A 17,521-nucleotide genomic window follows, 5' to 3' on the forward strand; every position below is an offset into this window, starting at 1 on the left:
AATGATGACCCGACTATCGTATTTAATCTGCTTTGATTTCCAACTCAACATTAGAGACTGGGAAATGTTGATGTTACTAAAATCTGAAATCATCAGGGTGGTTCAGAGGAAAGGTCCAGTCTGACCCGCTGGAAGTCGCTATCTTCCTGAAGGAGCAACTGAACCTGTACGGGAGGCTTCATGGTATGGAAGCGCATTGCATTCACGTGAAAAAAAAATGAATTGACAATTTATCATTTCTATAATTCCTAGGACATTTTTGACCCCATACTATGAAATAAACGTTTTATATTTTAGACCACATAACACGTTTTGGTTTTTTTTGTCATTTTGGACCACAAAATATCCTATGACATTTTTATGATATTTTGAACCACATATTTCTTTGAGTGTTTAAACAATGAAAATATAATTGTACTGCAAAGAAAACTAATTCATAAAGTGTTTTATTTCAGGTAACAGTATAACTTACACAATTACAGACACCCATAATGGAGTTGGAAGTGGTAAAGGTTCAACATGTGTACTTTATTTTATATCCTTAAAAATTACACTGTTGCAGGAAATATAAAAACAGAATTCACAAGTATTTCAAAAGCATCAAAAGGAGTAAAACAAGCTCTGGAAGGAAGGAAGGGATTCCTCTTATGATGCTGTCCTGCCAGCTGAAAGATGTTCCGAGGTAAAAGGGAGGTGCGTGTCCTCGGAGCTGCTGTCTGGGCTGTCAGGAGGCATGTGGCAGCCAGAGTCTCTCGGGCAGTTGTTCATATCTGCCTTCATGTTCTCTCTGGAGGTCTCGGCCTCCCGATTGGCCTCATTCTCCAACTGACTATCAGCTGTGAAGTAGAGAAGACGGGTCGGTCGAATGTACTGTTAAGAGTTGAACAGATAAGCAGTGAGTAATCCTTTACAGCTATCACTCGTGTCCATTAAGGCTGAACGGACTATCTGTCTGGGGCAATTGCCCTTGTGTGTCCTGCTCTATTCTCAGAAATGCTCTTTGTGGTTATCCTGTTATGTTTAACCTCTTTAGCTGCAGCCTGCATACCCTCCAAGGTTTATCTACGCGAGGTGTAATGTCACTTGTCTCTTTTGCTTTGCAAATCCAAACAGCTCAGCTTACTTTTTTTTCGTGGTTTCTATCAAGCCACAAAATGTGTGTGGTGACGCTGTCCTTGGATGACCTTGTCTGCGTTTCCATTACTCACAGCACAGTTGCTGCAGGGAGTTGACAGCGGCGAGCAGACGCTGCCTGTGCTCTGGATCAGTCACATTGAGCTCCATCAGGTGATGCTCCCTCAGTCTCAACAAGTCATCTACCGTTTGGTAACCGCTCAGCTGCAGACACGACGAATACTCCTGATAAATCAAGCGGAAAAACAACCTGTCAGAAGCTGACGGAGCACGCTGTTGTAGGGAGGATGATCATGTTGCTACATGAGATCAGTCCAAAACACAAATAAGAAGACAATACCTCCAGTCTGAGGCGTTTTAACACTTCCCAGATAGTTGACTTGTGTCTCACTTTGTGGATTTGTGTTTTTTCGTGGGTCTCAGATCTCTCCTCCGTTAGGACATCCACATAAATAAACTTGAAATTTCCTTTTCTGCCGTTCAGCGTGCCGGTCCATATTCCCATGGCGGGCTTGGTGATGATGTCGATTATGTCTCCCACCTGAATGAAAGTTTAGTTCACTGTTATTACTAATTATTCATTTCTCAACTACCTGCTGCATTCTCTACTAACTCTACGAATACAATTACTACAAAGCCTAAAATACATTGAGTACACACTGCTTCATATATCCTCCATATTTATGTTAACAGCTATTGAGACAAAAATTAAGTGTGACTGAAATGTAGGACAACCTTGGTTAAAAATATATTTTAATGTTTTTTTTATTCTACAAAATCTGTATTTAAATGAACAAATTCCTCAAAAGATGTTTAATTGCAGAGTGTTTGGACAGCTTCAAGGATAAATACATGAATGACAATGTGGTACATGATTTCATTTCAATGCAATGCCAAATACAAAGTTGGATGATACATTTTATTTTGATGTGTTACTTAAAAAAAAACCTCTTGATGAAATTTTAATACGATATTAGTCAATTAAAAAGACACGTTGCTATCTTTCATTTACTTTGGTGAAATTAAAGTGGAGCTCCACTTCAGCATAATGTCTATATATACACGGGCACACAGGCTCTAAGTACATACACTTAAATTGTGTGCGTGAATTTATAAAACTGTGGGAACAAATTAATCAAAACGTGAATTTGTATGCCCGGTAAGGGCCTGCATATTATTTTCTCTCTATGGCCGCTCTGGGGCTCCAGATAAGTTTGATCCAGTTTATTATTTCAATTTAATATAATGTATGCTAACATTTCCTAACTAACACAATGTGTTAAGGAGACAGTTTTCTATCTTCATGTTGCACAAGTGATGCACAGTTAATGAAACGGGTTCATTCCCCAACCTGCTTGTGTGTTAAGTGGCACACTGAGAATAAGAAAATGTCACACAGGCTGAGGTAGGAGGAATAGATAATTAGAAGTCGACTTAAATCAGAGCCAATCAAATCAGCTCCTCTCATCCCCTTCAAGACCGCTGTGACGCAGCAACTGTCAGTTTCTTATGACTGAAGAAGCAAACCAACATCATCCAACCTTTACACTGGAGGAAACCGATCACCCAATTCATGGTGCTATGAGTCAGGCTCCACTGGCTGATCGCAGGCTCGGGATGAGCTAATTAATATGAAGGTGGGAATAAATGAGACAGGTCCTCTTGCTCATGAGCGCAGCATCGTGACGAGCACAGAACAGGAGGAAGGTTCAACTCTGATGAGTTAATGTTACAAATCATCATCACTTCCTGAGTCACCCGTTTTTGTGAGCGCTGGTCGATTTGTCTGTGGACATGAGCAGAAGGCGCACATCAGATTCTGTGTCAAACTCTGGAAATCCACAACAGAGACCCTTAAACTGCGTCAGGACTTCTTCCCCCAGACAGGTCACACTGGGAACATGGAGTCCTGCTGGGCATTACATCCTCTGTGCCCCGGGAGACTTCTCGTCTCGGAGCTCATTGATCCAGGAAGCGATTCAATATAGATACGCGTCTTAAACACGCCAAGCACTGACATTAATTAAATGTCAAAGTGAACAAAGAACACTCATCCAATATATATTTAAATCCGGAGCTGGAAATTAATAATATATTACGCACACTTGAAGCTCCTGACGGCGTTTTTAGGGATTTCCGTTTGTCTGGATGTTTAAACGATGCAGTGTCACACTCTGGTCTCACAGCTGCTAGAGTACTAAACCAGCTGAGGAGATGAAAACACTTTTGAATTGTTTCCTCTTTATGTGTAATTTAATTACAGTTCATTTGTAGTTAACCTGAGTGTCTTTTATATTTTATGGCTGAGATCGGCTGCTGCGTCATCAATCAACTGACTGATTCTCATCCAATTCAATAGACAAGAGTTAGCTTCATTTTTATATGATTAACTGAATCAGAAGGTTTAATTCATAATATTATAGTTTTAATTATTTATGTAAGCGAGTTTAAATACATAGAACATCCACCAAGCCTGTGTGTGGGGTTTGTTTGGATCGGTCTGTTCACGTCTGCCCACTGAAGCCTTGAAAAACTCCTCCGTCAGTTGCACCGCAGACTGAGACCTGGTCTGAGCTGGCAGAGGGTGTAGACACAAGTTCACCTCAAAATGAATGTCAAACATGTTACTGCACTGGCACGTGTTCAACGACACACCGCCTGCCGTGTCTGTACAAAGTGTCATGCCTATAAGCCATCCAGTCGTTGACGTGTTTCAGTCAGTACCAACGTTTCCATTCATAGACTCCCACACTCAGCATGGCTAAAACATCCTGAAGACATTGCCCAGTAATTATCGTCCTAAAACTTGTTTCAGTCCATCTCCCATAACTCATCGTATCATGTTGTCACTACATTCATGTCTATTTCCTCTCCGGAGCAGTGTACCTTGAGTTTGAGGGATTCGGTGTCGTATGGACTCGGCACGTAGTCGGTATGGACTCTGGCTCTGCCACAGGACGGTCTCATGCACAGCTGGTCATCCTCCATCCTCAGACTGTCTCTGTTACTGGAGCAGCCCGACCCACTGGTGACTCCACCTGGGGGAGATTACACAAGAGCAGGGTTCAGAGAAAGATGAGCTAATTAATGTGTTCAATTCAGAATCATTCACATGTCAGTAAGAAGACCGCACAAGTCTGTGATGGGGACTCAGATTTTGATTTGTCAGCGGTTTGTGTGACTCGACAAACGAGGAGAGGAACCTGAGTTTACACACAAGGATTGCATAATTGATGAGGCCGTGGTGTGAAGAGCTCATTTGGCTGTGTGCCAGGAGGTGCTTACTTGAGGAGCTTTGTCCACTGTTTAGGCTGTAGAGGCTTTCCAGAGAGTTCCTGGACCGGCGGTGTCCTTTAGGAAACGACCTGCCGTGGACGACCTCCATCTTCTCCGCATCTTCTTTCTGTTTGTCCGTATCCTGCACGGTAAAAATACATTTAAAAGTCACGTTTTTATTCTTTTTGCTTCTCTGCAAACAAACAAAAGAGAAAGCTAATAAAGCAGGAGGTTGAGTCAGGCCACTAAGCTGCCGGGTTTGATTCCTCATGTGACGGAACAGCTCAGTATCCCAGTTTATGCTGGGACACGCAGCTTCTCTGGCCAGAACAATACTTAATCCTGCAAGCGTTGCCTTTCTTTTTATAGCAGAGACCTGGGAAGTCTTTGGTGAGAATTATCCCCACCTACCGCTACCCAGCTTCTAACTTCCTGTTCCTGTATGGGGACTTCAGCACCCTGGACCACATCTGCATCAGTCCATCAGCCTCAGTGTCCCATTCTGGGTCAGGTGCACTGAAACACATTGGTATGCATCTTATATGAAATATGATGTGGTTTGAGAAGAGTTCTGAAATAGTTTGGCAAAATAATTATGTTGTACAAAAAGAGCACACGTTAAAAATGTCGCACTTTACCAAAAAAAGTGTTTAACTGAAAGATTTTTGAAGGCGGAGTTTTATTCTGAAGGGTTTGTTTGGCTAAACTTCACACTGCATATGTCGCCTGCAGCCTTTATGCTCAGCCTCGAATACACAGTGACCCGGCACATCTGTAACACACTTACACAGTCAGAGCTTCATCTGTACCAGTTACACAGTCAGAGCTTCATCTGTACCAGTTACACAGTCATGACATTCACGTGGCGGATATAATGTGTGATTAATCTTAGCATTAATTTAAGAAATATGGGATAATCTAAAGAAGTTAACAGACAAACATAACAGCAATTCAATGAAGCAATTTAAAATGAATGTGAACAGGTGCCTTACACAAGATGAATTTGTAATTTGTACAGCTTTCAATTCATACTTTATTAACTCAGTGGAAGCTTTAACTCAGAGCTCCAGTATTGGTCAATTTCATCGTCCACCAGTAAATGAAGGTCAACCATGCTTCTCTATTCAGGAAGTCTCTGAATCTACTGTCACCAGACTTCTAGGCTCACTCAAGAATTCTAGTGCCAAAGATGTTTATGGAATTGACTATTGAATATTTTTTTGAAGAAACACAAAGGCACACTCACTCACCCTATCACAAGCATTGTCAACAAATCTCTCAGGCAATATGTGTTTCCGAAAGGATGGAAATCAGCCACAGTAACACTCGTTTTTAAGTCAGGAGAGTTAACCGATGTCTCTAATTATCGGCCAATCAGTATTCTCCCTGCTGTTTCCAAAATTGCTGAGAAATGTGTTGCAGAGCAACTTATTAAACACCTCAACAGCTCCATATCAGCTACATCCTATGCAGTTTGGTTACAGGGCTAATCATTCGACTGAAACAGCCAACTGCTTTCTCTTAGAGAATGTGAAGCTTAAAATGGATAAAGGGGGTGTAGTAGCAGGGTTTTTTCTTGATCTTGATCTCAAGAAGGCTTTTGATACGGTTAATCACAATGTCCTGGTTAATGAACTGTCTAATTTTAACTTTTCCTGAGAGTCTCTTGCCTTGCTGAAATCCTACCTTGAAGGAAGAACCCAGTGTGTCAGCGTGGGTGATGTTTCATCATCTACTCTGAGATCTAACGTGGGAGTACCCCACAGTTCTATTTTAGGACCATTGATTATTCAGTTTATACATTAATGATTTGCCGGGTGTGATATTCAAATGTACGCTGATGATACAGTGATTTATGTGCACGCAAAGAACAAAGAACAAAGAACAAGCTGCACTGAAGCTCACGTCCACAATGACAAATGTAACTAAATGTCTTGCAGATTCCTGCCTTCACCTGAATGTTAAAAAGACTGTTTGTATGTTCTTCACAAAGAGGGCTTGCAAAGTGTCACCGGAGCCAGATGTTTATTGTGCTGGTGAGAGGCAACAGGTAGTGTCAGATTTTAAATATTCAGGAATTTTTATTGATTCGAATCTCTCTTTTAAAAAGCAGGTAAAACATGTGACAAAGGTCTTAAAATTTAACCTCATGAATTTCAGATATGTAAGAAAAAGTCTAACCATGATGACAGGAGCGTTTTAAAACCAGTGTTTAAAGCTGCTCAGCTCTGTACTCGCTCATTATTCTTACGGCCTTTACAGCTTGCTTTTGTTTGACAAGCATATGTGATGTGCTGTGGTGTGTAGCCTTGTATTGTGTGTATTGTGTGTCCTTTTCGTGTATCTTTGTTATTGTGTAGTTTAGTTCTGGTTTTTGTATGCTTTTTTCCTGCAGGGACGACAGATGCAAATGAACATCAAGTTATAATGTGGTGCTGAGCATCAGTAGTGACATTTATGTTTTAAACTGTACATAGTCCCTTTTTAATAAAATAAATTAATAAATAAAAAGGAGGAGAAAAAAAGGTGAAAGTGTTGGCAACTCATATACGTGTTAATGTAACACCAGATTCGTCTCCCTGAGACTTCTCAGGAGAGTAAAACATTTCAGACCCAGTTGGTCGACTTCTTACAGAAACATGTTGAACTGAGGAGCTGCTGATGATGAAGAGATGAAGTTTGTACAGTTCCTCATCAGGGTTTTCCCTTCCAGCAGTCTCTGAACTTCTGGATCTAGCCTGGTACATGTATATCTCTGAAGAGGAAACTGATATGGTGATGGAGAAACATTTTAGATGTCATGGTCCGATAGTTGTGTTAACTTGTTTGTAGCTGCAGCAGGTTCATCAGTTTCTGTGGTTCAGCCTGTCAGTCTTTGCTGTGCTTTTAGTGTGAAGAGGATGATAGTTGAATTGATAGTTTACAGTCGGTCAGATCAGATGTGGGCCGACAGCTGATCTGGTTGGTAACAGATGTTATTTTATTCTACTGAAGTGAATCCAGGGTGCCGCGAACTTAAAGCTGTGTGTATTAACATGAGCTGTGTAGGGCGGTTGACATACGATTAGGGCTGTCAGCGTTTCCTCCGGTGAGGCCTCGACGTGCTTCCTGTCCCTCAGTGATGAGGTCACCGTCTCCCTCCTCTGCAGCCTCCATCCAGCCGGCTCACCGCTCTGCTGATCCTTTTGCTTTAACAACGAAGCACACTGTAAACGTCAGATATAAACAAGGAGTGTATCTGAGAGCTGAATTCCTTGATGGACACAGGTTGAGCTCTCTTACCGGACAACTCCCATCAGCCTCTGCTTTCCCTGAAGGCGGCGGCTGTCTGAAGACATCAAATCTCCCAAATCTGGTTAACTGTTTGGATAAAACAGATTAAAATGTGTTTCATCTGGTGACAGATGGGCATGTGTGTGTTCTCTGTGTGACCCCACAACATAAACACGTTATGTTCATTCCCTGTTTATGACTTGTGTTCTGAATTAGGTCAAACCTCGACAGCCTTACACATCCTAGATATGATGTTTATTTTTTTGTGGTTTTATACTTGCACTCATCTCCAACTATTCACTGTGAATATTTGTGCAAAATAATGTGAGGACAGATTCACTCTTATTTTTCACAATACATTTTGTACAATCAATTCCATGTTGCTTAATTTGGATCATCTGCTGTCCTTCAGTCTTTTTTTTCCAGACATAATAAACTATGTGAGTGTCCCTGAAGGGATGCAGAGTAGAAGCAGCGAGGCGTTCTTATCCTGGTTGGTCCACCAGCATCAGTTTAGCAGGCGATCAGCGCCGCTCTCAGAACATCTGTTGTACCGACTGTTGGCTCGTTTCCCAACGCTAACCGTTGGAAGGAGGCCTCACTGTCACGCAGTGGATCAACGACTGTTAATACCACTGTCCTTCAAACAGGAAACAGGTGTATTCTGTATGAGACAGTCACAGTGCATCAAGGCACTGTTACTGAACTGTAACAGCTATGGAGGTCAAACACCCGGCTCTCCTCACTGCTCCTGCTCTCCTTATGTGGCTCAATAGTACCTTTCACTCAGAAACATTCAGTCATTTAATTCATGACTTTAATTAGTTAATTCATTTAATTAACAAAACTGGTTTTATACACCTGCACTTCTCAGAAAGGTCACCAACTAAAAGCTGAAGGATAACTGACTGATATTTTTGGATTAGGAAGAAGACAGAAGATACTGGAGAACAAACTATTAAGTTATGATAAGGGATTGATAATTGATAATTGATTTAGATTTTAATGTTTAATGGTCTGCACTCTCCGTAAGCGACCTCAAAGCTCTTTACACTTTGCCTCCCATTCACACACATGTACACACCAAGAGCAGCAGAGCTACCATGTAAGGTGCTCACTGCCATCGGGAGCCACTTGGAGTTCAGTTTATTGCTCAAGGACACTTCAGCTGTGGACAGGACGACCCAGAGATCGAGCCTCGATACAATCTGAGCCACAAACACCCAATCTTAGCCTCACTCCAACTGACTTTGGCTCACAGCTGCAGTATTCGCTGAGATTACAGTCTGGAAACCCTGTTTGCATGAACGCTTGTTCATCCACTGTGAAGGGCGGACCAATCAGCAACCAGGAGGGGTACCTAAGTGTGAAATGTTGAAGTAGTTCCAACAATGGCAGAAGAGTTTCGGTGAACAACAAAGTACATGGTGGTCAACGCCAGCTGGTTAAAACTGCTCCAGTAGTTTTTAAAATCCACCCAAAGTCTCCATCCATTAGGACTGCAAACAATCTTAAATGGTACGTGGCCGTACCCGGACCTGCACACGGTGAATCCAGCTCTGGTACTACCAGGCTGGTCCCAATCTATTTATAAAATTCAGATTTTAATACTGTGGAATAGTTTTTTAAAGCCTGTAGTGTTCATGTCTTTTAGCTGCCATTTTTAATAAGTGGAGGAGAAACTTACATCCACTCAGTTACATCAAGATACTGATGGAGGGCATGAGCAGAAAGATCGCTGCTGGAAAGTCATCAGTGTCAATGTTCACGGTGGAAATATCAATTGGTTGGATCTGTTTATTCTGACTGTTTATATGGAGCCTTTCTACTCTGTTTGAGTCTTTGAACCAATTTCAAAGGGAATATTATACTTCATGTAAACCTGCAGCTCCTCAGGCTGCTGTGAGTGTATTAATAGGGCTGATTTACAACACACACACTAACAGGTAAATGGGACAAACTCTTTTCTTTGGACTACTGTCAGGAAAAGCACAAACCTGCAGTTAATCAATAAATACCTCAAACCAAACTGTCTCCTCTACAGTTCTGTCTGTACGCCTCCCAAACATTCATCTGTTAGACCTCATGTCCTGTAATCTGTCATTTATGAAGTGCATCCTGAGGAACTCACAACAAACAAGTTGTGAAGAAACGAGAGGTTTCACAGTTTTTAGTCCTCAGTATGGGTGAAACTCACTTCCCACAATGCATCCTGCCATGTATCTCTTCTGGATCTCTCAGAGCTCCTGCTTACTTCCTCATTACAAATCTCACATGTAAACATTACATATAGTGTAGGGAGAAATTCTGGAACAGCTTCTAACACAGTCTATGGTAATTTAACAAAAATCTGTTTTGGTTTTTATCTTATTCTGATTATGATATTAACACTTTATAAAGCATTGAAAATGAAGTCAAGGTGTAAAAACGTTGGTTCTCTTTAACCCACAACAGATAGTAAAGATCAAGTCGTTCACCACTTCACTTGATGAACGCATGAGTTATTAATGCTTAGTTAACTATGGGCTCTGCTCTTTTTACTTATAATTACATTACATTACATTTATCTGATGCTTTTATCCAAAGCGACAATTATGTCTGTTTTTGTTTTTGCACACTGAGAGAAGTTACAACCGGAGTCAAATTCCTTTTATGTCCTTGTAGACAATTAAAAGAAGAGGTCATCATTTGGATAAATAATCAATAATTTGATCATCAGTACATCTCTCTGTCTGTTTAATCTACAGTTAGCCAGTTAATTTATCATAAGAACTGGAAGGGGGGGACATATAACCTGATCTGGAAACACAATACACTTCCTAAACTATCACCTGTAAAGCTCCTGACATGTTCTTAAATAGTCCTAAATATAACCAGACAATAAAGTACAGCTGTTTCACTTTCTTATGGATTAAACAAGCAAAATATAATATTTATTATCAAACGTAACTATTGTAGCTTCATGTTTGCCAAACAGAGAATTAATCTCCTGATCTAACTATCGTCCAGATTTCCCAGGATGCTGCTGGGCATTCAACATCTTCCAGATTTCATGTCACAACTGACACCGACAACACTACAGCAGGTTCAGTCAGTTGGATAGAAGAAGATGGATCTTACTGGGTTCTGTGAGAGGTGCAGATCTGTGATGGAGCGGATCATCTGCGGGGGAGACAGATCCAGCAGTTTACCGTCCAGTTCCTGGATGAGACTCTCAAAGCGGTCCCACTCTGAAGTCCGAGGCAGCGACAGCGTGCCGCCGCCGGCCCACGGCCCGTGTTGAGGCTGGTGGCAGGTGTGGTAGAGAGTCCACGACTGTGGGCAGTCAAACGGGCCCCACAGAAGACTCTCACACTTTGGGCTCCAAACATCCTCCTCCTCTGTGTCTCCATGGAGACCAGTGGCCTGTTGCTGCCGCTGCTGCTGTGGTGATGAAGGCTCCTTCTCCGTCCTCTTCCCCAGTCCGATGCAGGTCAGTACTGGATTGTTGTTGCTCACCACATCAGCCAGATGATCTGAGGAGCAGCAGAACCTCCTTGTATAAACTGGTTCAGCACCGCTGACTGAACAGACTGACAGACGACACTCACCGTTAACCTCCGATGTGCTCTTCCCTTTTCCAGGTCCACTCTGATGGCCCCTCTTTGTTTGAACCAGGTTCTGTAGCTTCTTTAGTCTTCCTGTGATGTGTGTCGGTTCTGGTGAGTCCACTGGAGTTCCACCGCTCTAAATACAGATACAGGAGATGAACACAGTGCAGCGTACATTCAAAACCCAACAAATGCTGCTTTACACAAACACAAGAATACATTGCAGGAAAAAAGTAGTTTTTGGTTTTGTGAAGTGTGTTTCTATTATATTTACATTCTGCTAATCACCTGCTGCCAAAGTTCTCTACATATAATGCTAAATTAACTCATTATATTTTACTTAATAAAATTGAGACAGTCTACATCAAACTGTGCTGTGTGCAGACATATGATGCTCATTTTGATAATTGTATTTTATTATGGGACTCAACAAGAGCAGCTTTGTGAGATCTACACCTTTAAAAAATGTCGTATTTATCTTACACCTGCCATGTATGCAGCCCTCAGTTTATCCTCAGTCAGAAACAAGCCTTTTAACACCTGACTCTTCATGACTCCTCCCTGAAAGCCCTCTTTCTTCTGATTGGCCAACCTCCATGAAGCCCCCAGTGCATGCGATTCCCGCCTCATCCTCTCGCCAGTGTGGAAAAGAAAACTCTAAATCTCAAAACTAAAATAACTTCTGGTCCTGACTGGTAGAAAACAAATCCATCCATACGTGTTTGAGCTCAATCTGCTGCAGAATATGAGACTGTAGATTACATCCACAGTTTATAATCAAACATTTTGGATTGTAACTGCTATTTGTTTACAGATTTTTCAGCCTGAACTCCGACCCCATTCATTATCTCTCAGTCCTTAGATTGGGCGTCAGGAGGAGACCTGAAGACGCACATGGACAACTGTACAAACAAAACATCCAACCACTTCTTCTGTACATTTCAGTTAATTCACGATGAACAGAAAACCGATAGTTCTTCTACAGCATGCTGTCTTCTCTCCAGCCGGCCTTTAAAAAAGTCTCTGCTGCTGTGTCACATGTCTCCCTTCATCCACTCAACAGAGAGCAGGAGTCGGAGAGAGGCAGTTCATCACCTGTTGATACAACAGTATCAGCTGCTGCCATGAAACACAGCAAACAGTGCAACATCCAGGTGTCCTGAGGAACACAGGCCAGATATAACAGAGCTGATAAAGCAGATTAAAGATGATAAAGCAGATTAAAGTGGGCTCTGGATCTGATTTAGCTGCTATACCACTGCCCTCTCCAAAGACTTTTTACCCTCTCTAACCTTCCTCCAAACCTTTAAGCTTTAAGATCACTCCTTCAAGCATCGGCTGATAAAATGTAGTTTTATCTGAAAGCGAGTGATATAATCGCCTGTCAGAGTCTTCACCTTGATATAAACTAGTGGGGCCAGTTACATAAGCAGGATGCTGGGGAAAGATAAACAACCACAGCCGTCGTCCTCACGTGCACTGACACGTGCACGACCATTGCAGGTATGCCAGGTGTGTGTGTGTGTGTGTGTGTGTGTGTCCCTGTCTGCCTCTCACTGCCACGTGGCTGCAGGATTACAAACTCAACTCGGCCGTCTCAACAGCTCTGCAAACAATTATTGTTTGTGGTGCTGATTAAGTCCACGTGTGAATCACAGAACATGTGAAAATATTATTCCCCATATCGCCCCGTGTGCGCTGGCACATGGATGCACATGATGCACATGGATGCACATGGATGCACATGGATATTATGAGTACAGTGATGTGGTTTTACCTGTGCAGGCAGGTCGGTCTGTGTCCTGTCGTCTCTGGTCGGCATGCTGCTCCGGGAGGCAGCATTACACATCTCTGCAGGATCAATGCACACCGCACAAAACACTTCATCTCTCCTTAATTCAAACTGTCAAACATACAACTCAATCACTTTTCACTCATCCCTCCCAACCTTCTCATTTTATACTTTCATACATTAAGTTTTCTCGTGAGTCAACCGTGTCTGAAAACATGTTTTCTAATGTCAACATATTTCTTCACCTTTGTTCTGGACTTTCTTCCGATGAAATAAGTCCTTGTCACCACATGACTTCCAACAGGTATGATTAGTGTCTTTTTCTGCAAGGGGGAGATGGTGACATGCTTTCTCACTGTGGATGTTTACAGAAATGTCCAACATGACACATAAGACCAAGATGAGCAGTGTTACTAATGATTTGATACCATTACTGAACATCTGTGTCTGTGATCATTCTGTACCAACCTGAGGTTTTATTGTCTGAGGTTGATGTTGGCACACATGACCTGAAATGACAATTAATAATGACAAATATATTAATTTCTTCATGGAAAAATTAAATAAAAGCAAAAATCATTTGAGAAATGAGCTAAAACTTCACATACCCTCGACTGTCCTGTTTTAATTTCACTGAACTCCGAGGTTGGGTCTAATGGAAACAGACAGACAGGTAACTTTGAGCAAAGAAATAAGAAAGAAAATCCATTCATTAGATACAATGCTACTAGTACTAGTTTGCAGCTTTTTGCACACAAAATCTTGGTAATAATAAGTTTTGTGTACTCGTGAACTTGCCTGATCAAGCAGTCACACCTCTGAGTTTCCTGAGAGTTGACTCTTAGTTGTGCAGGGCAGACTTTCATATTATTCAGACACTGTTTGTGGTCAGTTAGTGATCTGTCACCTGTCACCAGTCTCAAATCTCATTTCACATTGGGTTTAATGTTTGCATATTTCCTACAGTGTACCACATCGATGTTTTATAAGGTGTAGGTCTGAATACTACTGAATGATAAACTTACAGAGTAGATGGACGGGTCCGAGACGCCCCACTCTGCTCTGTGCCTCAGAACAGCAGGACTGCACTGGTATTTGGGGAGGACGTCCTTCAGTGTTTGGCTGCACGGTGGTTCATATATGCTTTCTGTGGAGCCGTCCTGAGGAAGAAGAGCACTCATCAGTCTGCATACATAGTTAGGGCTGGCTCAGGTAGACCTGAACCAACCCTTAGTTATGCTGTTATAGGCCGAGGCTGCTGGAGGACCTCGTTACATGCTGAGCTTCTTTTCTTTCCTCCTACTCTTTAACTGACTCATACCTCACCATCTTCTTCTCTCCCATAGTTTCTTCTTATTATCTGTTGTCTCCATTCAGTTCCTTCACTCGTGTAGTTTCTGTTCTTTCTTTTCCAGATGTCCCGTCATGGAGCTGCATGTCTCTGCTCTGTGCTTGTCGTCTCCACCAACAGTTCTTCTCTTCTATCTCTATGCTGTCCTTTTCTCTCTATGCTCTCCTCTCACCCCAACCGGTTGAGGCAGATGCTCCTCCCACCTCTGCTCCTGGTTCTGTTAACAGATGCTCCGCCCACCTCTGATCCTGGTTCTGTTAACAGATGCTCCGCCCACCTCTGATCCTGGTTCTGTTAACAGATGCCCCGCCCACCTCTGATCCTGGTTCTGTTAACAGATGCTCCGCCCACCTCTGATCCTGGTTCTGTTGGAGGTTTCTTCCTGTTAAAGGGAGTTTTTCTTCCCTCTGTTGGAGGTTTTTCTCCCTTAAAGAGGAGGTTTTTTTCCCTCCTGGCTTATGTGGGAATTGTTGAATTGTTGAATTGTTGGTTTCTCTGTATAATATTGTAAAGTTCTGCTGTAAGGACTTTAATGTGTTAATTGCCATGTTGTGATTTGGTGCTATATAAATAAAATTGAATTGAATTGAATTGAATTGAATTGAATTGAATTGAATTGAATTGAATTGAATTGAATTGAATTGAATTGAATTGAATGTCGACAACAGCTGTGCTTAAACTCTGCAGGTATCTTATTCAGTATCTTATAATTGTGAGAAGAAATGCTAGATTATATTCTTCAAAATATAAAACGGCACAGGAGATATAAATATGAGTAGATAATTATAAAATGTTTGCATCTGTACCGTGTTCACATGTCAAACGTACATTAGAGATATTCATTCAACATTTCACAACAGAAGAACTTTACCTTCCATCATACTTGTCAAAACAAAAAGTGCTTTGTTTCTACAGATGACCGTGTTTGACTTCTCCACTGTTTGGAGTTTCGCAGGGATCCCTGCTGGGGCCGGTTTTTATTTTCACTATGTGCTCATACCATCATACCATTGGGATCCTTGATATATTATAAAATTCAATTCACTTCTGACTTTCAGAAACACTACACCATCACACATGATGTAATTTCCTTCTGTTTACATTACTGTCATGGTCACCTAAACTAAAAAACAAAAGGCAGCAACAAACAGACTCCTGATAAAAGCTAGAAAAAAAAGGCTCAGATTACTCCCACTATTGTTTTTAGACTTCCTTAACCTCAGATCTCTGACCCTCACCAACCTGCAGACAGTCTGAGGTCATCGGGACAGGACCTGCAAAACTACAGAGGGCGGAGCTTTTGTGGCGAGGGTACTTCAAATGTCCAATGACCTTATAAAATCAGTATCCTCTGTTAATCACTTTCGAAAATGCTTAGATACTGTTTTTATTACTTGATTCAACCTGGGTGAAATGTCTCACTACTGTTGGTTGGTTAGTGTCATTTATGTTGTTTTTGGTCCGAATTTAAAGTTTTTTTTATACTTGTTTACATTTTGAAAAACACATTTTAATCTATTTTAATCTGTTATAGGTTACAGTCTACCATTCAACACTCTCTGATCATGTCTATTGCCTTTTTATGTATTTATTAATGTCCTGATTCTTGGAAACCCTCCAGCACATTCGCCTGTTACAACAAAACGTACTCATTATTTTTACTTTTCTCTTAATTACAAATTCCAGCTCCAACTATCATATCTCACACGAGACAACCCAGCCTGCTTGAGAGTATGCATCTTGCCTTACATCAGAGGTTACAATGCCTCCTTTAAAAGACGATTTAAATGATTCAATAAGTTTTCATGTATCTCAGTTACTTCTCCCTCACAAAGTGTCTAAAATCTGAAATATTTCAGGCAGAAACAAACAGTGAAAAGATTTTCTCTTCGATAGAACAACATAGAAAGGTGAATTATTCACAGAAAATGATAATTGAACAATCAAACGAATAAAAGCTCACAACAAACTCAGCTCATGTTTCTGCTGTCACATTCTGTGAAGTCAACTACAACCTGTAATTTTCCAACTTCTGGGAGTCGGTTGTGAAACCTGTGACATGAATCTGTCACAGCGTGTTCAGGTGAGAAGAATGTCTTCATGCATCCATGAAGCTGACGACACGTTTTCCATTTGTGCTGCTAAATTTAGAACCTTATATCTGACGCTGCGTGACGGAGGAGTTAGGGTGCAGCTCCACTACACCACTAATGTGATCCAACATGTGCAGCTATTTTATCAAGCAGTGGTTCCTGTAATGTCCCCCGTCTGAAGCTCTTTCAGACCACTGTTATAACTCTGGATGTAATCACTTCCCACAACAAATAATAAATAAACTATTATCATTTTAACACGTTGCGTATATATGACAATTATTCTGCTCCATCAAACTCAATGAACATTAATCTCATGATTTCTTTTCTAAGACCAAGCAGGTGCACATTTGTCTTCACGTGAACATAAAAACTTGACATTACAGCAAATTGAATAGGTTGTCAAATTGTAAAATAAGTCATGTTAACAGAATGATTACTTTTTAAATATTCATTAATCACATTAATATGGAAACATTGTATTCACAGTTGTCAGCTGCTGACAATCCAGCAAATACAACGACAGCACAGGAAGACTGCATCTAAGAAACCCAATGAGTCCTCGAGAGGGACAGTGTTCGTAGTTACGTCTTGTCCTCCAGAGAACCATTCAGATTTCTGTCAACAACAATAACATCAGTAGAGTCTCCCACAGCAGGACAACTCGCTCCCTCTGCTCAGCAGCTCTTCTAAGGCTCTTTTAAACAAAGTCCTCCTAACAGACTGACTTCAAACTTCCAGAGTTCAAAAGATGAATCTTACCAGCGTGAAGCAGAACAGGTTCATGTTGGATGCTCTGTGTCGAAGACAATGGAGACAAGCTGCACGCTGTGGCCCTCTAGGAAGCACACACACACACACACACACACACACACACTTTCACACTCACACACACACACACACCGCCCTCCCCCTCAAACACACACACATGCACCCTAACACAACCCAGTGATGCGAAGGCTCACGCAGCCCCCATGTCATCTCCATCCCGATGGCCTAATCCGACTTTCAA

General features: G+C 41.6%; 1 protein-coding gene across 1 annotated transcript; it reads right to left on the bottom strand.

The window, feature by feature from the left end:
• Positions 1 to 645: 645 nt before the first annotated feature.
• On the bottom strand, positions 646 to 13,122 carry LOC138207642 (SAM domain-containing protein SAMSN-1-like). Its single transcript, XM_069165019.1, has 8 exons — positions 13,051 to 13,122; positions 11,274 to 11,409; positions 10,804 to 11,198; positions 4,420 to 4,552; positions 4,021 to 4,172; positions 1,475 to 1,675; positions 1,209 to 1,359; positions 646 to 836 (listed from the first exon to the last, which is right to left on the bottom strand). Exons 1-8 carry the CDS (start codon positions 13,120 to 13,122, stop codon positions 646 to 648), a joined length of 1,431 nt encoding a protein of 476 aa, XP_069021120.1.
• Between the last annotated feature and the right edge of the window lie 4,399 nt (positions 13,123 to 17,521).

The sequence above is a fragment of the Embiotoca jacksoni genome, unplaced genomic scaffold (assembly GCF_022577435.1).
Source record: "Embiotoca jacksoni isolate LCO1_2020_lvr unplaced genomic scaffold, fEmbJac1.0.p SCAF_33, whole genome shotgun sequence".
Taxonomy (NCBI): Eukaryota; Metazoa; Chordata; class Actinopteri; family Embiotocidae; genus Embiotoca; species Embiotoca jacksoni.

What these genes read in the sequence shown, in the direction of transcription:
- LOC138207642 (XM_069165019.1), bottom strand. Translation starts at nt 13,122, where the DNA reads ATGTGTAATGCTGCCTCCCGGAGCAGCATGCCGACCAGAGACGACAGG. An exon ending in GAGCACATCGGAGGTTAACG is followed by an intron (nt 11,199 to 11,273) that starts GTGAGTGTCGTC and finishes GCTGCTCCTCAG; the next exon opens with ATCATCTGGCTGATGTGGTG. An exon ending in CTCCCTGCAGCAACTGTGCT is followed by an intron (nt 837 to 1,208) that starts GTGAGTAATGGA and finishes TCTACTTCACAG; the next exon opens with CTGATAGTCAGTTGGAGAAT.